Source organism: Ischnura elegans, chromosome 4 (genome assembly GCF_921293095.1).
Source record: "Ischnura elegans chromosome 4, ioIscEleg1.1, whole genome shotgun sequence".
NCBI lineage: Eukaryota > Metazoa > Arthropoda > Insecta > Odonata > Coenagrionidae > Ischnura > Ischnura elegans.
Genome location: NC_060249.1, coordinates 137,763,929 through 137,780,811, shown reverse-complemented (window position 1 = coordinate 137,780,811; position 16,883 = coordinate 137,763,929). Strand labels below are relative to the sequence as shown.

At 39.7% G+C, this 16,883-nt stretch overlaps 1 protein-coding gene across 3 annotated transcripts; it reads left to right on the top strand.

The window, feature by feature from the left end:
* The first annotated feature begins 13,656 nt into the window (after positions 1 to 13,656).
* On the top strand, positions 13,657 to 15,785 carry LOC124156969. 3 transcript variants are annotated; one of them, XR_006864485.1, is made up of 4 exons: positions 13,788 to 14,186; positions 14,299 to 15,018; positions 15,332 to 15,534; positions 15,610 to 15,785. XR_006864485.1 is itself a non-coding variant. In XM_046531413.1 (2 exons), the coding sequence occupies exons 1-2, from the start codon at positions 13,778 to 13,780 to the stop codon at positions 14,712 to 14,714; spliced, it is 825 nt and encodes a 274-aa protein (XP_046387369.1). In that variant the 5' UTR covers positions 13,657 to 13,777; the 3' UTR covers positions 14,715 to 15,785. The 3 variants fall into 3 exon arrangements, 1 of the variants encoding a protein (XP_046387369.1); XR_006864484.1 differs by having other exon boundaries at positions 13,657 to 14,186; positions 14,299 to 15,534; XM_046531413.1 differs by having other exon boundaries at positions 13,657 to 14,186; positions 14,299 to 15,785.
* Positions 15,786 to 16,883: the final 1,098 nt, after the last annotated feature.

Genomic DNA, 16,883 nt, shown 5'->3' with positions numbered 1-16,883 from the left:
CATATCTGTATTATATATATATTTAACATATATTTTAAAATCTCTGCTTCTCTTTCAAACATCCGCACACAGCACAAGAACTCGCGTACATAATGTATTTACGAAGGAAATTGATGTATACTATACATAATGTATTTTGTAACGTATTATTGCTGTATTACAGCGTTATTATATGTAGGGATTTACATTATGTATATTGGTGTATCCATACCGGTATAATGCATAAACCTTTGAGTTCATATTAGCGACCAAAAATATTAATGTAACATATAGGAGAGTACACTGCCGAGGAAAATTATATTTGTGGATTAATATTCACTCTGAAAACTAATAATTGCCTAGTTGCACATTATCGGTTTTAATGAGTCCACTCATAAGATCATCTTTGAGCGAAGTAGTGATATCCTTGAAACTCCTACGTTGTTTACGAGTGAATATACGTTACGTTTCACCACTTTTTAGGGATTTTTGTGGTGTAAGTTGTTGAAAATTGAAGTTTCTGAGGATAGTTAATTTTCCTTTATTCTTGAATTTCATTCGCTGGGCTTAAGAAACGTGTGTTTGTGAGACATTTTTGTTAAAAACGCCTTTCATGTGTTCAGTACCGTGCGAAGAAAACTCCAGGAGTGGACCCAAAGTTTGTTTTTAGCTTTCCAAAATATCTTGAGTTGGAGATCAAGTGGATTCGGGCGATCAGAAGAGACAATTTCACCTCCACGAAAAACAGTAAGGTATGTACCCTTTCACGCTGTAATTATTTGGATGTAATTTCTAGCTAGATGTGGCTTGGGGATGTTGATGAATGTCTCCAATACTAAAAGTGGTGATTTAAAATATTGTAGCGGCAATTCGACTGAAAATTCTTTTATTTTAGTTGTTTTTTTGTATTATTTCGTTCAGTAGACGTGTGGTTGAAGGAGTTAGTGGGAATTATAATTTAGCAGCCAAGTTTATGGTATCGAATATTATTTCTTAGCTTGCCCTTTGGTTTGTTATGCGTCTGAAACTCAGTACTCAGTTAAAAATACTTATTTAACTTAGATTTGAAAAGCTGTTTGAATTATTTACGCCCTAAGTTATATACTAGGGTATTTTCGATGAGGCTTCCTGAGTCATTGTATTTTTGGCGTAGTACCGTATATTACGGGGGAAAGCACATACCTTTTAAGGTATTCATGCTTTCGAATTAATTTGAGCTTATGTATCATTTCGCAAGACCAGCGATACTCACTTAATAAGTTGCATGGAAAGCAATGCTGAGAAATTCATTGAGTCTCGTCAGAAACTTATATACTAATTGTAAGTGTGTATGAACCGCCGTGAATGGAAATATGCGTTTTTATCTTGCAATCGTGAGTGATGCAATGAACCGGAATTTAACTGTGTCCGGCTTTTATCATCTCAAATTATCTTATGCTTATATCTAGTTTTTTATAAAAAAATCGTTGAGGTATATATATAGTTATCTCCTGTATTTACCAGCCAAGTCATTAGATATATTTCTCATTCAGAAATGCCTTAAATTGAAAATGAAATGACTAAGTAATTTACTTGGTATTTTCTTATTTATTAATTTTAGGTGTGTGAGCTGCACTTCACATCGATTGATATCAGAAAAGAATCTGTGGCCTTGCACGAGAAGATGGGGAGATAATTCGTGTTGAATTAAAGGTGCCGAGACTGGAGGAAGGTGCCATTTCTTCAGTCACCAAACTATCATTCAGAAGACAGAAAGACAGTGGTATAAGTGACGTATAGAACTATGGTGGATGTGGATTTTTTTTAAGTGGATGATGTGACAATAGACATTCGTTGGAGAAACTATTGAAGATAGTATGGCTTCTGTCAATGCACTTAAAAATAATTTTTGTTCAAAAGAGAATGACAGTATTTGTTTCAGCAAAGTATTTCATGGTAACAAGAGAGTATTGCAGCTATTATTGTGATTGAATAATGAAAATAAAAAATATCTGTATTTTAATTGTTTTTTTTTCTTTCCTGCCACTAAAATTCATTATGGTGATGTCCTCATGCATGGTAAGAGCTGAGATGTGATTTAAGAGATATCATATTCTTTATACATATTTTTATGCTGGTGGTTTGGCAGGACATTCAAATTTTTATTAGATTGATACATCTACTGAAGTGACATTGAAACTTTTGCTCATCCCAAACAATATTTCAAATATATATCCGCCTGGGACTGGTACGTTTTAGTAGCTGAGGTTGGACTAGTAGTTGAGGTTTAGATTGATCTTTGCTTTCGCTGGCATAGTGGAAGTACAATCCTTTCAGACATATTTAGTTGAAAATATTATTTTTCTCGCGAATTCACATTGTTAATAGTTCTTTGTGGCAAGTATAGTCTCTCTCTATTATCTCGTAGGTATATGGAGGGTTAATATATAATATCTTATTATATTATGGATTATATTTTGAATATATATTATGTCGCATATTTAATCTGTATATAATCCATATTATTGCAGCAGATATAATACGTATAATATCTAGATATTATATGCGTGGTAGAGGACATTTGCATGGATTTTATACAGATATAATCTGTATACAGTGTATACAATGATACGTATTATATCTAGATATAATCCTTTTTGTGCTACTAGGGTAGGTGCATGAGCAATGAATAGCAATGTTGCTTATCAAATGCATATGAAGCCAATGGCAGTACACCCCAGCATAACCATGCAAGACAATTAAACCAACAGGCAGTTAGAGGCAATCAACACTATCAGCAAAGGACAGTTGTGAACGCAATGCATTAATAGGAAGGTGAGCACTGAATAGTTATCAGATAACTAGCCACAACACTTGCATATGAAGCAAAAGGCAGTACACCACAGCATAACTATGCAAGACAATTAAACCAACAGGCAGTCAGAGGCACTTAAACACAATCAGCAAAGGACAGTTGTGAATGCAATGCATTAATAGGAACGTGAGCACCGAATAGCAATCAGACAACTTGCTTATCACATGCATATGAAGCAAATGGCAGCACACCCCAGCATAACCATACAAGAAAATTAAACCAACTAACAGTCAGGGGCACTTCAGCACAATCAGCAAAGGACAGTTGTGAACGCAATGCATTAATAGGAATGTGAGCACTGAATACTTATCAGATAACTCGCCGCAACACTTGCATATGAAGCAAAAGGCAGTACACCCCAGCATAACCATGCAAAACAATTAAACCAACTGACAGTCAGGGGCACTTCAACACAATCAGCAAAGGACAGTTGTGAATGCAATGCATTAATATAGGAACATGAGCACTGAATAGCAATCAGATAACTACCTTTAACACTAACATACGAAGCAAATGGCAGTACACCACAGCATAACCATGCAAGACAATTAAACCAACAGTCGGAGGCACTTCAACACAACACAAACACTTCAGCAAAGGACAGTTGTGAATCCAATGCATTAACAGGCGCGTGAGCACTGAATATAAATCAGAGAACTGACTTTAACGCTGACATACGAAGCAAAAGGCAGTACACCACCTCCCATCCGAAATATGGGCACCACACTCCAAAACACTACGGTAGTGCTTCATTTTCACTTTATAAAAATAAAGACTTATCACACGGATCACGAGAGCTCCTAACTTGCCAAGAGAACAGATTCAAAACGTGGTCACGTGGTTATAACGGCGCTGGGACCACGTGAGTTCCACGAAAACCCTCCCCTACTTCCCCCTCCCTCTCTCACCTCCCCTACAACTTCAATACTTCTCTCAGATGGCGTGAGAGTGCAAGTTACCCGGAAGCCCCGTAAGAGATCGCACTGGTTGGTCCGCACGCTGTCCGACTCAAGAAGGAATGACGGGAAATTTATTTGACGCTCAAAATTTGGATTTGAGTACATTGTAAACAATGCATACTTGGAGAGAATACATTTCTTCAGGATTTTACTCTCCTTTATACTGATTGTAACTACATTGACGAAGGTCGCATGTGAAAGTTGGACAGCGACATTTTCTTCAGATTTTTTCTGAAATTGATCTTGCTACAACTTCGAGCCCAATTAAATCGAGACGGGCGGTGTCTCGAATGCTTCAAAAAGGAAACCTTATACGCTACGCGATCATATTTCGTCGCGGTGGGAGGGCCGAACTGAAACAATTCCATATCATTTCTAAATCAGAACTGCTCGTTGTCCGACTTCATACCCCCTGTCCGACTTTAGACAGAATGACGGTAGGCAATTTTCACACTAATCCTATTTTGGGTCATGGTTTCGACAGTGCAATTTCGTTCTTAAGGTGATAACAAGTCTCTTGATAACGACAGAATAGTGTCGGAATCATGGTCGTAAATTCAGTGTCAATGCGAGACGTACCAATTGAATTTCCTTTTTTTATGCATATAAGTGACATTTCTTAGATCGTATACAGGCTCATCAACGCTCACATTCCTTTAGACTTATCTACGAGTACTACGATTCATTAAAAATGGTATGCACGGAAGAGAGCTTAAAAAATTAAATGATTGGAGTTAAAATTGACCTTGGTGAAATTAACCTGTCAGAGCTGAAATATACTTTTCTGAAAAAGAACCTGACTTAAGAAGAGTTATAAACGAAGCTGGCAATATAAGATATTTATTTTTATTTTCAGACATTCGTAAAATAATCGAAAAATAAGCATTTCATCCTGATGTGGATAATACCTACTATAATGTCGCGGAGGAAATCATCGCGGACATTGTCTGCGAGTATTCTCGTCTCTGGGATTGAATTGTGCGAATGCATGAACGAAATTAGAACATGGGCTATTATGCCGTCTCACTTCCACGCATTCTCGCACGTGTTCACGCAATACACCGCTTTACACGACGCAATTTTGATTGCGCCTTCGCATGTACGTCAGATTGCGCAATTCCGTGTACCGTGTAAAACGGTCTTTAAGCTCATATTTATTTCCCCTCTGTCGCTTGGACACCTTGACTTGATCAAATTTGAACAGATCGACATTCACGAAAATTTAAGCGAAATGAAATTTACAGAAGATAGTTTTGCATCGCTTTATGTAAAAGTTGAACAAGTAAGAGTTGAAAGCTAGCTTTTACAAATATTAAATTACATACTTAATAACATTAATAACGAATAATTTTAAACGCCAATGTTTTAAATGGCAAATTCCAACTATGTCCAAGCAGCACCGAGGAAGGCCGAGGAACCGCACAGAGTCTTATTAAGCCATGGGAAGGAAATTGTGAAATTATATCCGAAATGAGATAATCCATTCATTTGGAACATCCCTCGCCGGCTTATCTTCGAGAGGAGAAACTGGTCTGCGGATAAGACGGCCTCGAAACGAGACGAATCAAGGGGTGAGGATGATGAAGTGTGGCATGGGAGACATGAAAGAAACAAGTGGGCTCGTCCAGACCTCCCAAAGCTCGGGTTTCGCTTTCGCTCGACCGAAGAGGAATATCGAAATACGAGTGCATTCCTTGTGAGATCCAAGGATACCCCTTTGTGAGGAAGTTGAGGGAAAAGCGAAAGAGAGGAAATGTTGGAGGAGGAGGAGAAATCGGGAGCGGCGGAAGACGTTTTATCGGATGAAGCCCGAATAATTAATGAGAGGCAGGCGAAAAATATTCGTTTTTTTAAATCCGTCCCTCCCGTCATTAAAATTGCTCTCGGGCCAGCCCTTGAAGGGAATTCTTGATATCCATATTTCTAGCGGACACGGAAGCCTCATCGAAGCGAGGAGAGCGTTTTAAAGCGCCCGAAGAGGGATTATGCAGGTGAGAATGGCGAGGGACACTTCATCATCGGCGAACGGCATCCACCGGCAAAAAATAAACGACGACGAGGAACAGAGGATTTGGAGGAGACCACAGCGCGGCAGAAGAGCCTCGTGAACGGAAAGAGGACCAGCGCCATCGCGATGAAGAGTTCTTTACGACCGGAACACCATTTATAGTTTCTTCTTCTCTGTGAGGGAGAACGTTCCCTGCGATGGAAAACGCCTCTATTCTTATGCACCCCTGATTTTAAATGCTCATGTGGAAGGCCATTAGTCAGAAATGACCCACTTAACCTATTTATAGTATTTTTTATCAATTAAATAACTATGTTAAATGTAATTTAATTCTTACCCGATGAATAATTTGCGTGAATTCCCGCCAGTGAAGCCAATTAGTAGAATGGGAAGTGAAAAAATTGAGGGCGAAAGACCCCGAAGATATAATGACCAAAGGCAGCGTCTTTCTATTCGCTCACAACCAAAAATCGCAGTTCATGAATAAAATTCGGAAAGAGATGAAATCGAAAACTTCTGCCACCTTTTCCATGAGTTGGTGACGGCATTATGGCTCTGGTACACTCAGTCGTTCATGGAGAAACTTTCACCGAGTTGTTGAGGTCCCTCATAAGTCTACAGTAATAGATACTGTCTGTCTGATGCACGACCCCTAGGAGAAGCGGTAACCCTCACGGCAGATGGCCGTGACATCATCAACTATAGGTTCTCCTGCAGCAGTTAAGGAGGTATTTCTCGAGTATTTAGCTCCATATGCAAGCGATAAATCTAGGCGGAAAAATCAGGTATCTCTATCCTTCAGCAGTGGAAATTATTTATCTAACAAGTCCATTACGTACTTTTAGGGTACCGAAAATAATTTAATCTAGATTGAGATAACTGCTGAGAGTATGAAAACCGATGCTAATTACGTTAAAAGGAAAAAACCATGTGAAGATATTGGATGGTGATATATTCAGGGTCGTAAAATTGGCCTATCAGGCTTCTAGGTGTGCTTAGCAAATTGCCTGCATAGGCCGTTCGTTGTCTCATTGGCCAGCCCCCTACCCCCCCTCTCCGTTCCTCCGACTCGCCTGTGTCCCCGCCAGATAACATGACACCGGCAACCGTCTCCGCGCACCACGGAAACTTGAGCGTCCCGCAGAATGCGCGCTTTATTGAATTTATGGCGCCACCCTGCAATGCTGGGCGCCCCCTTCAAAGCACCTTATCACATTCCGCTCTTTTTACACCAAAGCCATCCAATCGGCGATGTCATCTCCTTTATTGCGCATTATCGGGACGTGGGAGGCACATAACAAAAGCCCTCTCCTCACACCTCCAGATGAGTTTTTTGCTCTCTCTTGTCGGATAAGGACGAGAGGGACATCTGGAAGATCACCTGACGAGATATGTGAGCAGCCCGCCTCCACGCTACCTCCGACCCTTCACGCCCATGCCGTTCACCATCATCACCAATCCTAAGTTTGCTCTGACGCAGCTCTCCACTCAATTCTCCTGCATCTCTTCACACCTCCGTTATTCTTCTCCTTCATACATCCGTCTTCAAGCGTTCCATTTATTTTATTCTTCCGGATAAAGTCTACGAAGGCATATATCCATCATTTTCGAAGGAATGAAAACAATACGTTACCTACGGCGATTTTATTTGATGAAATTAAGCTTTTCACATCGCAACATTTTATGTAGGTATTGTTTTTTCATCACTCAGCTTAATTGCCTCTAAGCGTTAAGGCGTTATGGTAGTGACCGCTGGGAGCCGCTCTGGGCGACCGAAGCCGATCGTTTTTTCCCCCTGCCAGAGTTCACATACCACTCAATTGCGGAACAACTAGTAGAGATAGAGACTTGCGGTTTTCTTTATTGTATTTAGAAGACGTGTATACACATTTAGGAAAGACATAAATTGTAATATGTCCTCAGGTAATCGAGAAAATTAAGTTGGACTTTGGTCAATTATAACTTGCCTCCAAGCTAAAACATAAGAATTTTTAAACCGTCTATCTGTGGCTACACTTTTCTTCCACAACCACCTTGAGAACCACAGTTCTATGTGAATTCGCTTGGCCTTAAAAGTCTCAACCCTCGAGTACTGCAGGCCCAAATCGGCGACAAAGGACGTGATTCGGGCCAATTCGAATTTCTTACTTCCCCTTACCCCGCACCGCTCTCCCAACTACGGCAACGTCGCAGAAAGTGGAATGGGGAGTGATACCTCGCGCCCTCCCGTATCGCCGACGCGCCGAGACGAGGCGAGTATCTGGTTACCTATCGTTTTAAGGTGAGGGGGGTGAGGTCGAAGAAAAGCGAATGGTATTCGCTTGGCCTTCCCCGAGTTGCGGGGTGTAAAGGCTACTGCATGAGAAGCGGGGAGGAACACTCCCCTCAGCTGTCTAGCCCGCCCTCCCACCTGTGTTTGAGGTGCGAATGCCGTGACTTCTCAGCTTCTTCGCTTTTCTCCACCTATCGTGAGCATCCGGTAAAAGAGAGCAGTCGTGTCTGTCAGTTGAATATCTGCTGTTTCAGTGGTTGTGTGTCTGAAAGCGAGCTGAAGATATGGGGAAACGAAAGGATAAGGGTTACAGGAAAAAGAGAAGGACTATCGCAATACGGAAGTAAGTCACCGCATTATCCTGCATCCTCTTTACCTGCACAATTTCCCCCTTAACAAAAATAAAACTTAACAGACGGTAACATTTTTTGGCGGAAAATGCTGCTAATTAATTGCTGAATTTGTTCAAACAGGCAATAATTGATCATTATACAATCTTACCTATTAAGTTAGCTGTTTAGCAGGTCAGGTTTCGTTGAATACCCTCCTGATAATCCTGTCTCGTGCATTATCTTCATCCCCACGTACTCTTGTCTCCTATTCTAAATCAACCGTCCTTTTCTTCCGTTTTCTATCTCAGTGATATCCACATGATCCAGCCAGCTTTACTTCCTTGTTTTGGTTGTCTTCATCAGTCATCTATTTTACTCCTGCGGTATCGCTTAATATCTTTCTCGTCTTTCCAACTGAAATTTAACTTTCTGCTCCACACCCACATATCCCACAAATTCCTTCTTAATTTTTAACTATATGTGCTAAACAATACTCAGATGATTTGTAACCATTCCGGCTATTTTTTATTTATTTATAGAATAGTTAGTCATCTTTTCCTACGATATAATCGCTCAATGTTTTACATTCCCTCATACCATAATTTCCTGATCTTATACGTTTCTCTTCAAAATTCACTGTTTAGTTAAAATATATCTTTTTCCCTCTCTCTCTTTTATTTTTTTACATTCCCTTCTTTCTTGTGTTTTATCCATCATGTCTAAATCCATGCTTCGGTTGCTTCTCTCGTCTTCCATTCCGATACCTAGCGTCTTCCTTTGTTTTTTTCCCAGTGCCCGTTCACATTGATGCGGTAAATACATCTTTCATTTCCTGTCTCCATATATTTACAACTTCTACTTAGTCAAACCTTTAGCTTAAAAGTTCATCTTCACCATATTATCTCTCTTAATTCTCTTTAGTCACATCTCATATTCCTCAAATAATAACACATAATCACTAAATCTATCATCGTTCGGAAGCCACATAAAACTAATTCTGCTCACTTATTCCAATGGCTCATAGCAAAATGGCCACATCCATATCTTTTGTTCTTTGATAAACTTTCTATTTTATCGAACATTTCCTTCACTTCTTCTCCTCTACTGCCACTACCTGGCGTGTTCATGCATCTGGATGGCAAGCAGCTTTTTAGTAAGTAAGTCTATTGAAATGTCTATCACTATATCCATTCCCTATAATACTTTATCAATACAAGCCTTCGTTTTTTATCATGATTCGCACTCATTGTCCTTTTCTTTTATTCACATAGCCGTTATATTCATTATCTCCACATTCCTCTTCCTTCAGTCCCGTATTCATTTTTGGAAACTCTTCGCACCTCATTGCAACTCTGTTCCTACCGTAAATCATATGGTGGGACGATTCCGGACAATTTTGTATCCAAAGAATTCCTATTTCATCTATCGCTGTTTTTCTAAAGATACTTTTGTCTTGGATCTTCACTGCGGGGTTTTTCCGTTGCCTGTCGTCGCATCCCCATGCTGCTGACCTGTGTACAGCTCATCCATATTGAGGAGAGACTCCTTGATCATCGCAGCTCTAAGATATCAGAGCACCATGACACTTCCACCCGCTTATTGTTAGTTAGAAGGATTCTGCATCTCTGCATCGTATTGAAAACAAATGACGCACGATACACGGTTTTTCACGGGAGTTTATAAGGATGTGAATGTTCACTCGCAAGTAATAAATGCAAAGGACTTAGCCAGCTGATAACTCATCTGAATTCCGCATTAAAAATTATATTCAAATGAAATTACAGCCATCTTGCGAGGTTTTTCTTTCATTCATCTACCTTTTTATCGTTCTTTGCTGTCAGCGTCACCCTAAATTGGAAAGCTAAAATAGTCGTCCAGCATCGGCACTCTTACACTTTATCCAGGTGAAACTTGGAGTTCTTTTCTTCTAAGTAGAGTGAGGTGTAACTAACTCACCTCTCTTCTCTTGCAGTCATTGAAGAAATGCATTCTCAATCATAGAAAATTCTGCATTTGCTCTAGATTTTTATTGATTTGGCAAATGGCTTGTATTCTGAATTTCGCTTACAGGCACTACTCAAGCTTTCTTTAAGCCTGCGTATGGGTTGCTTTATATTTTTGCACCAATTTAATCTAAAACAGAGCGCAACAGCGTTGGGAACTGATTCTTTGGAAGCACCGATCCTGTTACCAGCACCTTATTCTTTCCATCGGTCAAGAAGGCCCTTCCACTTCATTTTGAGTGGCGAAAAATACCCAACATCCAGTAGTTGAGTGAGGTAGGATGACTTATGGGGGAGACAAATGAAGTATGCATCACAAAAATGAATGAAATTGATACTGAGGTGTGAAGTAAGATTGTATACTGTTACCACCTTCTTCCCTTCCTGTTTCTTAAAGAAGCTGGTAATTGGTGGCACAGTCCTTAAACATTAAAAGAGTGTCTAAATTGTTGTGGGGAACTTGAGCCCAAACTCTGTATAGACTGAAGAGCAAGAAAAGTAGCAGTGGGTTAGCAGGCTGGGCTCAAGTGGCCCGAATTTTTCGAAAATGTGTACTAGTTCTACTTACCAACATACTGTACAGTTAATGAGCTATTTAGGGCATAAAACGGTCTCTATTTGCTTTGCCAAAAAAACCTAGTATGAAATATATGCACTTATCTCCAGTTTTAGCTATTCCTGATGTCTATACAGACGAAAGTTTGCAGAGTGAAATAAATAACAAACACGAGTGTAGGTAAGTTATATAACCAGTACTGCTCTCGGCGGTGACTTCCCTAACCTCCTAGACTCGAAGTATTGTCTACCTAATGCCTAAGCCTACCAGCAAATCACTGAATTACGTCGCTACACTGATGTTGAGAGAGCGAAAAAACCATACTTCATTTTTCAGTTTTGGGCTCAAGTTAGCCCACAGGGTTCAAGAAGCCCTTTTTTACAGTATGCAAAGTTGCTTTCCACATTAATTAAATGCATGTAACAACAAATTATCGACGACAAATTTTCGTATTATCAACAAATCAATGTAAAATTAACTATGCTGATCCAATCACTTGATGTAAACAAAAACCGCTTTATTTGTTTCGGAAGGGGTCCCTCCGGTTTTTCACCCCACTTCATCTAACGAATATCTAAGGTATTCACTGGTAGACTGACTTTTTGTAGGCCAAATGATCTTAATAATAGAAAAGCAATAGGAGCATTGAAGATATTCTGTGTTCCGAGAGAAGGATGAAAGAACAATCTACAATGCAAAGAATAAAAGAAGAAGACTATTTTTATGTATTCAGCGTGAGAATGACACCATTTCAAATGTTATTTTTTGGTTCTAGCTTGTGGTATGCTAATCATCGTAAAGTACAACAAGAGGGGAATATACCAAGAAACTGTCCTGTTCTGGCAAAGGACAGTGATGCTTCTGCTTCGGATTTCATTGAAATATCCACAAGGTAGGCTGAGAATGTATATAGCGGTGGCCGGATGCGGTATTTATATCTCCTGTGAAAAGAATACTATTAGTTATTGCCATGTCAGGGAAACATGTTCTTATTTATTTGATATCGTTACATTTTTTAGCGTATCCAAGGATGAGGGACGAAAAGAAATAAAAGGCAAGGGGTTAAGTCCGGCAGAAGATACCATCTTTCTTGCAAAGGCAAACTGCACCCCACGCCGCAAGGCGTTTGAAATGGGGGGAGCTTCCACTCCTCGTCTCGGGAGACAATCCAACGTCGACGAATATGATATGGGCATGCCGATGGACGTATCTCCTATCAAGCCGTTTGAATCGCACCAAAGGTGATTATCCTAGTACCATGAATAGTTGTTGGATACCTGCGTGAAGGAGGCGTTTATATTTTTTGTTTGAAATGTTTTTGCAGGTCTCAAGCGTCAATCATTGAGAGTGAAGAATCAGGGCTGGATCCTCTTCATGACAGGAGCCGTAGTATAGTCCAGCATTTCTACATGTTTTCCCAGATCTTTTCAGATAAACACCAGTTAGGATGCTCATTTATGGACTGTGAATACGTAGGCGAATGGATGACTGGTCTCCTCTGTCACTGGAAGTTTCAGTGTAAAATGTGCGGGAAGGAGACAGTGATCCACAGTCAGGATGATTCTGGCACTGTGATGGACGTGAACGATGCTGCAGTAACAGGAACAATTGCTGGTGGCGGCGGCTACTCAAATCTAAGCCCCCTTTGTGCAGCACTCAACATGCATTGAATGACCGCCAAAACATATGCAAAATATGAAGATAAGCTGGGAGATATTATATATAGTGTTGCATCGCAGGAGATGGCCACAGCAGGGCAGGAGGAAAGAAGAATTGCCTTAGAGGAGGGGTCATTTGACAAAGAGGGTAGACCTGTAAACACGGTCATCGCTGATGGTATGTGGGGCAAGCGAAGTTATAAAACGAAGTATGACTCACTATCGGGGCAGGTAAGGAGTCAATATTAGGTACCTATAAATTATTTGAGTATGGGTTTAAGATAGGCTAACCTATTTTTAATAAATTATAAGTATTTACGCCTCGTGCAATTTTTAATCAATAAGAAAAATATTTCCGAGGTTGGCTACCTAACCAGATGCTTTTCATATTGCTTATAAAATAGTGCACTTACATGTTATATCTAATAGGCAGGCAAAATTCCCTGCTGGAAAAAATTAATCAGTAGAAAAGAGTAATGGTATTAATACAATTTTAAGATGAATGTTTCATTTTAGGCGGCCATAGTTGGTGCACGAACAAAAAAGGTGTTATTTCTGGGAGTAAGAAATAAGTACTGCAGCTATTGCCCTTTGAGGGAGGCACGAAACGAACCTGTAGACCCAGCTCACAAGGTTAAATGTGCTAAAAATTGGGATGGAAGCTCGACCAGCATGGAAGCTGACATAATTACAGAAGGTTTCGCAAAGAGTGAATCGGTGCATAATCTTATATTTCACCAAATAATAGGTTCGCTCCCTGTATTTAAATTCAATTGCTCAAAGAGAACTAGAGAAGATTCCAAACAGTTAAAGAGGTCCAACTCTTATCTTGTTTATATTAGGTGACGGAGACAGTAGTGTCCACAGACGCTTACTGGAGACCAGCCCATACGGAAATTCAATGCCCGTGGAAAAAATTGAATGCATAAGCCACCTTCTACGGAACTTCTGCAACAATATGCGCAAAATTAAGGATAACACGCAATACCCAGCCCACCTTCGTCATGAACTGGATGCAAACGTCCTGAAGATTCGCACAGCTATTTCCTGTGCTAGTATACACTGGAAAAATCAGAAAGGTATTAAAATTAGAGGTTATTTGTGGCATATGAGACGATAAAATACGCGTGATTAACTTTAATTTATTTTAACAGGTATGTCCATGCAAAACCGAATAATGGCACTTCGTAACGACATCATCAACTGTCCTAGCCATGTGTTCGGGCAGCATGATCGATGCGCCGATTACTTTTGTAAAGGGCCAGACGGGAAAGAGGATGAGGTGAACTTAGTGCCAGACTTCATAGCTGCTAATATGTGGACCCCAATACAGAAATTGATTGAGAAGATGACAAATAATTCAAGAAGTTTGATCTTTCGCGCTACTAATAGTATGTGCGAAACCTTGAACAGCGTAGCTGCAAAATATTTAAATGGTAAACGCATTAACTATGCTAAAAGCAAGTCATTTGGAACCCGATGTCATTCTGCAGTCGTATCCCTGAATTCCTCTTGCCATTTTCAAGGGAAGATTCACAAGGCAACAACGGGTGGTTACAGTCCTGGTAAGTCATTATCATAACCATAACAGTAATTTATGAATAGAGAGGAATGAAGGCATAGAAAAGTAGATTTTATTTTTTTGGAATGTTGACTGTGGATCTTTTTTTATCCCAGGAAAATACACCAAAACATTTGAGGATAAAAATATGAGGCAGACCAAGAGAATGAGGAAACGAAGAGCGCAAGGGCTGCAAAGTAAAAAGAAATTGAAAACAGGAGCAAAAAGAGCTGGGCCTGATAAAGATTACGGGATGGTGGATGATGATGCGCCAGAGCCATTAGAGTTATTGGAACGCATGAAGGGCGATTTCATTGAACAATTAAGCATAATGACCGCAGAGGATAGATTAAAACTGCAGAAGTCTACAACGGTTCAAGTAGACAGAAGTATTTGGATGACGGAGCGTCGGAAAAGATTGTCCGCTTCCAATCACGGAGAGGTTTGCCATATGCGACCATACACCTCCTGTAAAAGGCTTGTGCATTCCATTCTATACGGATCCGTATGCACTCCGGACATGATGAATTGAAGAAACATGGAGGAGAAAGCGAAAGACCACTTGCGATGCATGGGGTACAAGGTGGAACCCAGCGGTTTATATGTTGATGAGGAGTTTCCATATCTTTCGGCTAGTCCAGGTAATATCAATGCTTTCTGTAAATCATTCAGACAAACCTCTTATATTACAATTTACCTAATGTAAACTCAGTCTATCCATTTAATTTTCTCTATTAGACGGTCTGATTGGAAGCGATACTGTGTTAGAAGTGAAGTGTCCTGGTGTCACCGCTGCCTCCTATCCAACATTTGAAGAAGCTTTTAATGCAAAAAAGGTTATAAATAGTAGCATATGCAGCTAAATATATGAAATGTGTTTTTTTCCATTTATTAATTTAACTAATTTATGCATTTAACTAATTTCCATTTATAGATTTGTAATTTCACTCATATTTTTTATTTAACGCGAGTCTACTTGCTTACCGAAAACTTATTTCGAAGGCCCCTTAATTTTGATTTTCTGCTGTTGATACTGCCAAATTTATCGAGCGAATATCACAACACGACACAGCGTTTTGAATATAACCAAATAGTATATGCAGTGAATAGATTCACCCAAATTATTTACATAAATCATTATCATTACAGCTTCCCTATGTGCAGCTAAAAGAGGGGAAATATATCCTCAGAGAGACGCACAATTATTTTTATCAGGTGCAAAGTCAGCTAAGGATGACTAAAAGGGCCAGATGCCTTTTTTTTGTGTACACGAAAGGTTGGAGCCGCGAATTAGAGTTAATTTCGCCCAACAATGAATGGTGGATGAAGGAAGTGGAGCCAAAGCTCACAAAGTAATTTTTTAAACTTTTACTGAATATCCAATAGAATTGAAATCTGGCACAATTACATCTAATTTTCTGTTATAGATTCTTCATGGAATGCTTGTTGCCAGAAATAGTCCTACCTAGGCACGGCAAAAGGCTTTGCCTTGAAGATATAAGAGAAGCTGCTCATATTAGCAAGGCGATAGTGGAAAAGGGAGCGAAGATATAATGTATCCCAAATGTAATTTAATAAAATATTTCACACAGCCATTTATGTCGTAATATTTCTCATCATTTGAATTTCTGCTCCTTAATTTAAGATGTTTTATCCTATAGTATGTAAGAAAATATTTTTGATAAGCTCCTCTTCCCAACTTTATTTTCTCACTTTACTCTTTCTAATCGTATCTCAACTTCCAAAATTAGTAACAAAAGTATTATTTATTTATTTTCACTCTAGCTGTCAGCGCAGTTTTTGTAACTGTAATTTTATATTTTGATTGTTTATAAAAAAAGGCTATTCATCGTTCACCTCGATAATTTTCTCTTCCCATGCCAAGGTTGTCCAACTAAACCGTCCAAAATTCCTTCTCCTGCACTCGCAATCAATTCAATCATCACAATATTGCAAAACCCCTGTATTTCGTTTTTTAAAAAACCCAGTATTTTATCCAACACTTCCTCCACTTAATATGAAAGACTTAATTTTGTGTTTTGAAAAGAATTGAAGAAGCTAGTTCTGAAGCTGCAACAATTAAACAAGCGCAAGGTTAGAGGCAAATGATTTTACCATTACCGATTCTCCCAGCGAAGTGAAACTTCAGAGGCACAAGACTTCACTCCGTGACACTTGGAAGTTTATTACTAGAAGCGAAGTCGAAAATAATTTCTTTCTCTCCCTCTCCATGGCTTCACAGCTGGGTTTAAATGTCGAAGTTGACTCCTATATGGAAAAAATGGGGATTGAGCTTCTACGGCCTCAATGGATTAAAGAAGAAAAGGAATTTCTCAAATGGCCGTATAATTCTCCCTGCTCGTCCACCTTGCAAGTCGAAAAATTTTGCTGCGTTGGTGTGCGGGAAGGGGGAGAAATTCCCCGCAGGGACCAAACACCAGCCTCTCAACCGGAAGGCCCAAACAACACACACACTCACACAATCACTCACTCAAACATACACAACAAGATCCTTTGTGGGGCTGTAGGGACCTCCGCTAAGGATTCTTGCTCCACAGAAAACCGGGAATCTTCACAGGATGGGCCTGTTAAAGACAGCCAGTGATCCGTGGAAACACATTCACTCGATAAGCAGTCACTCACCTGTGGATGGCTTCAAAATTGAAGCCATCCACAGGTGAGTGACTGCTTATCGAGTGAA

What these genes read in the sequence shown, in the direction of transcription:
- LOC124156969 (XM_046531413.1), top strand. Translation starts at nt 13,778, where the DNA reads ATGTCCATGCAAAACCGAATAATGGCACTTCGTAACGACATCATCAAC. An exon ending in AACGGGTGGTTACAGTCCTG is followed by an intron (nt 14,187 to 14,298) that starts GTAAGTCATTAT and finishes TTTTTATCCCAG; the next exon opens with GAAAATACACCAAAACATTT.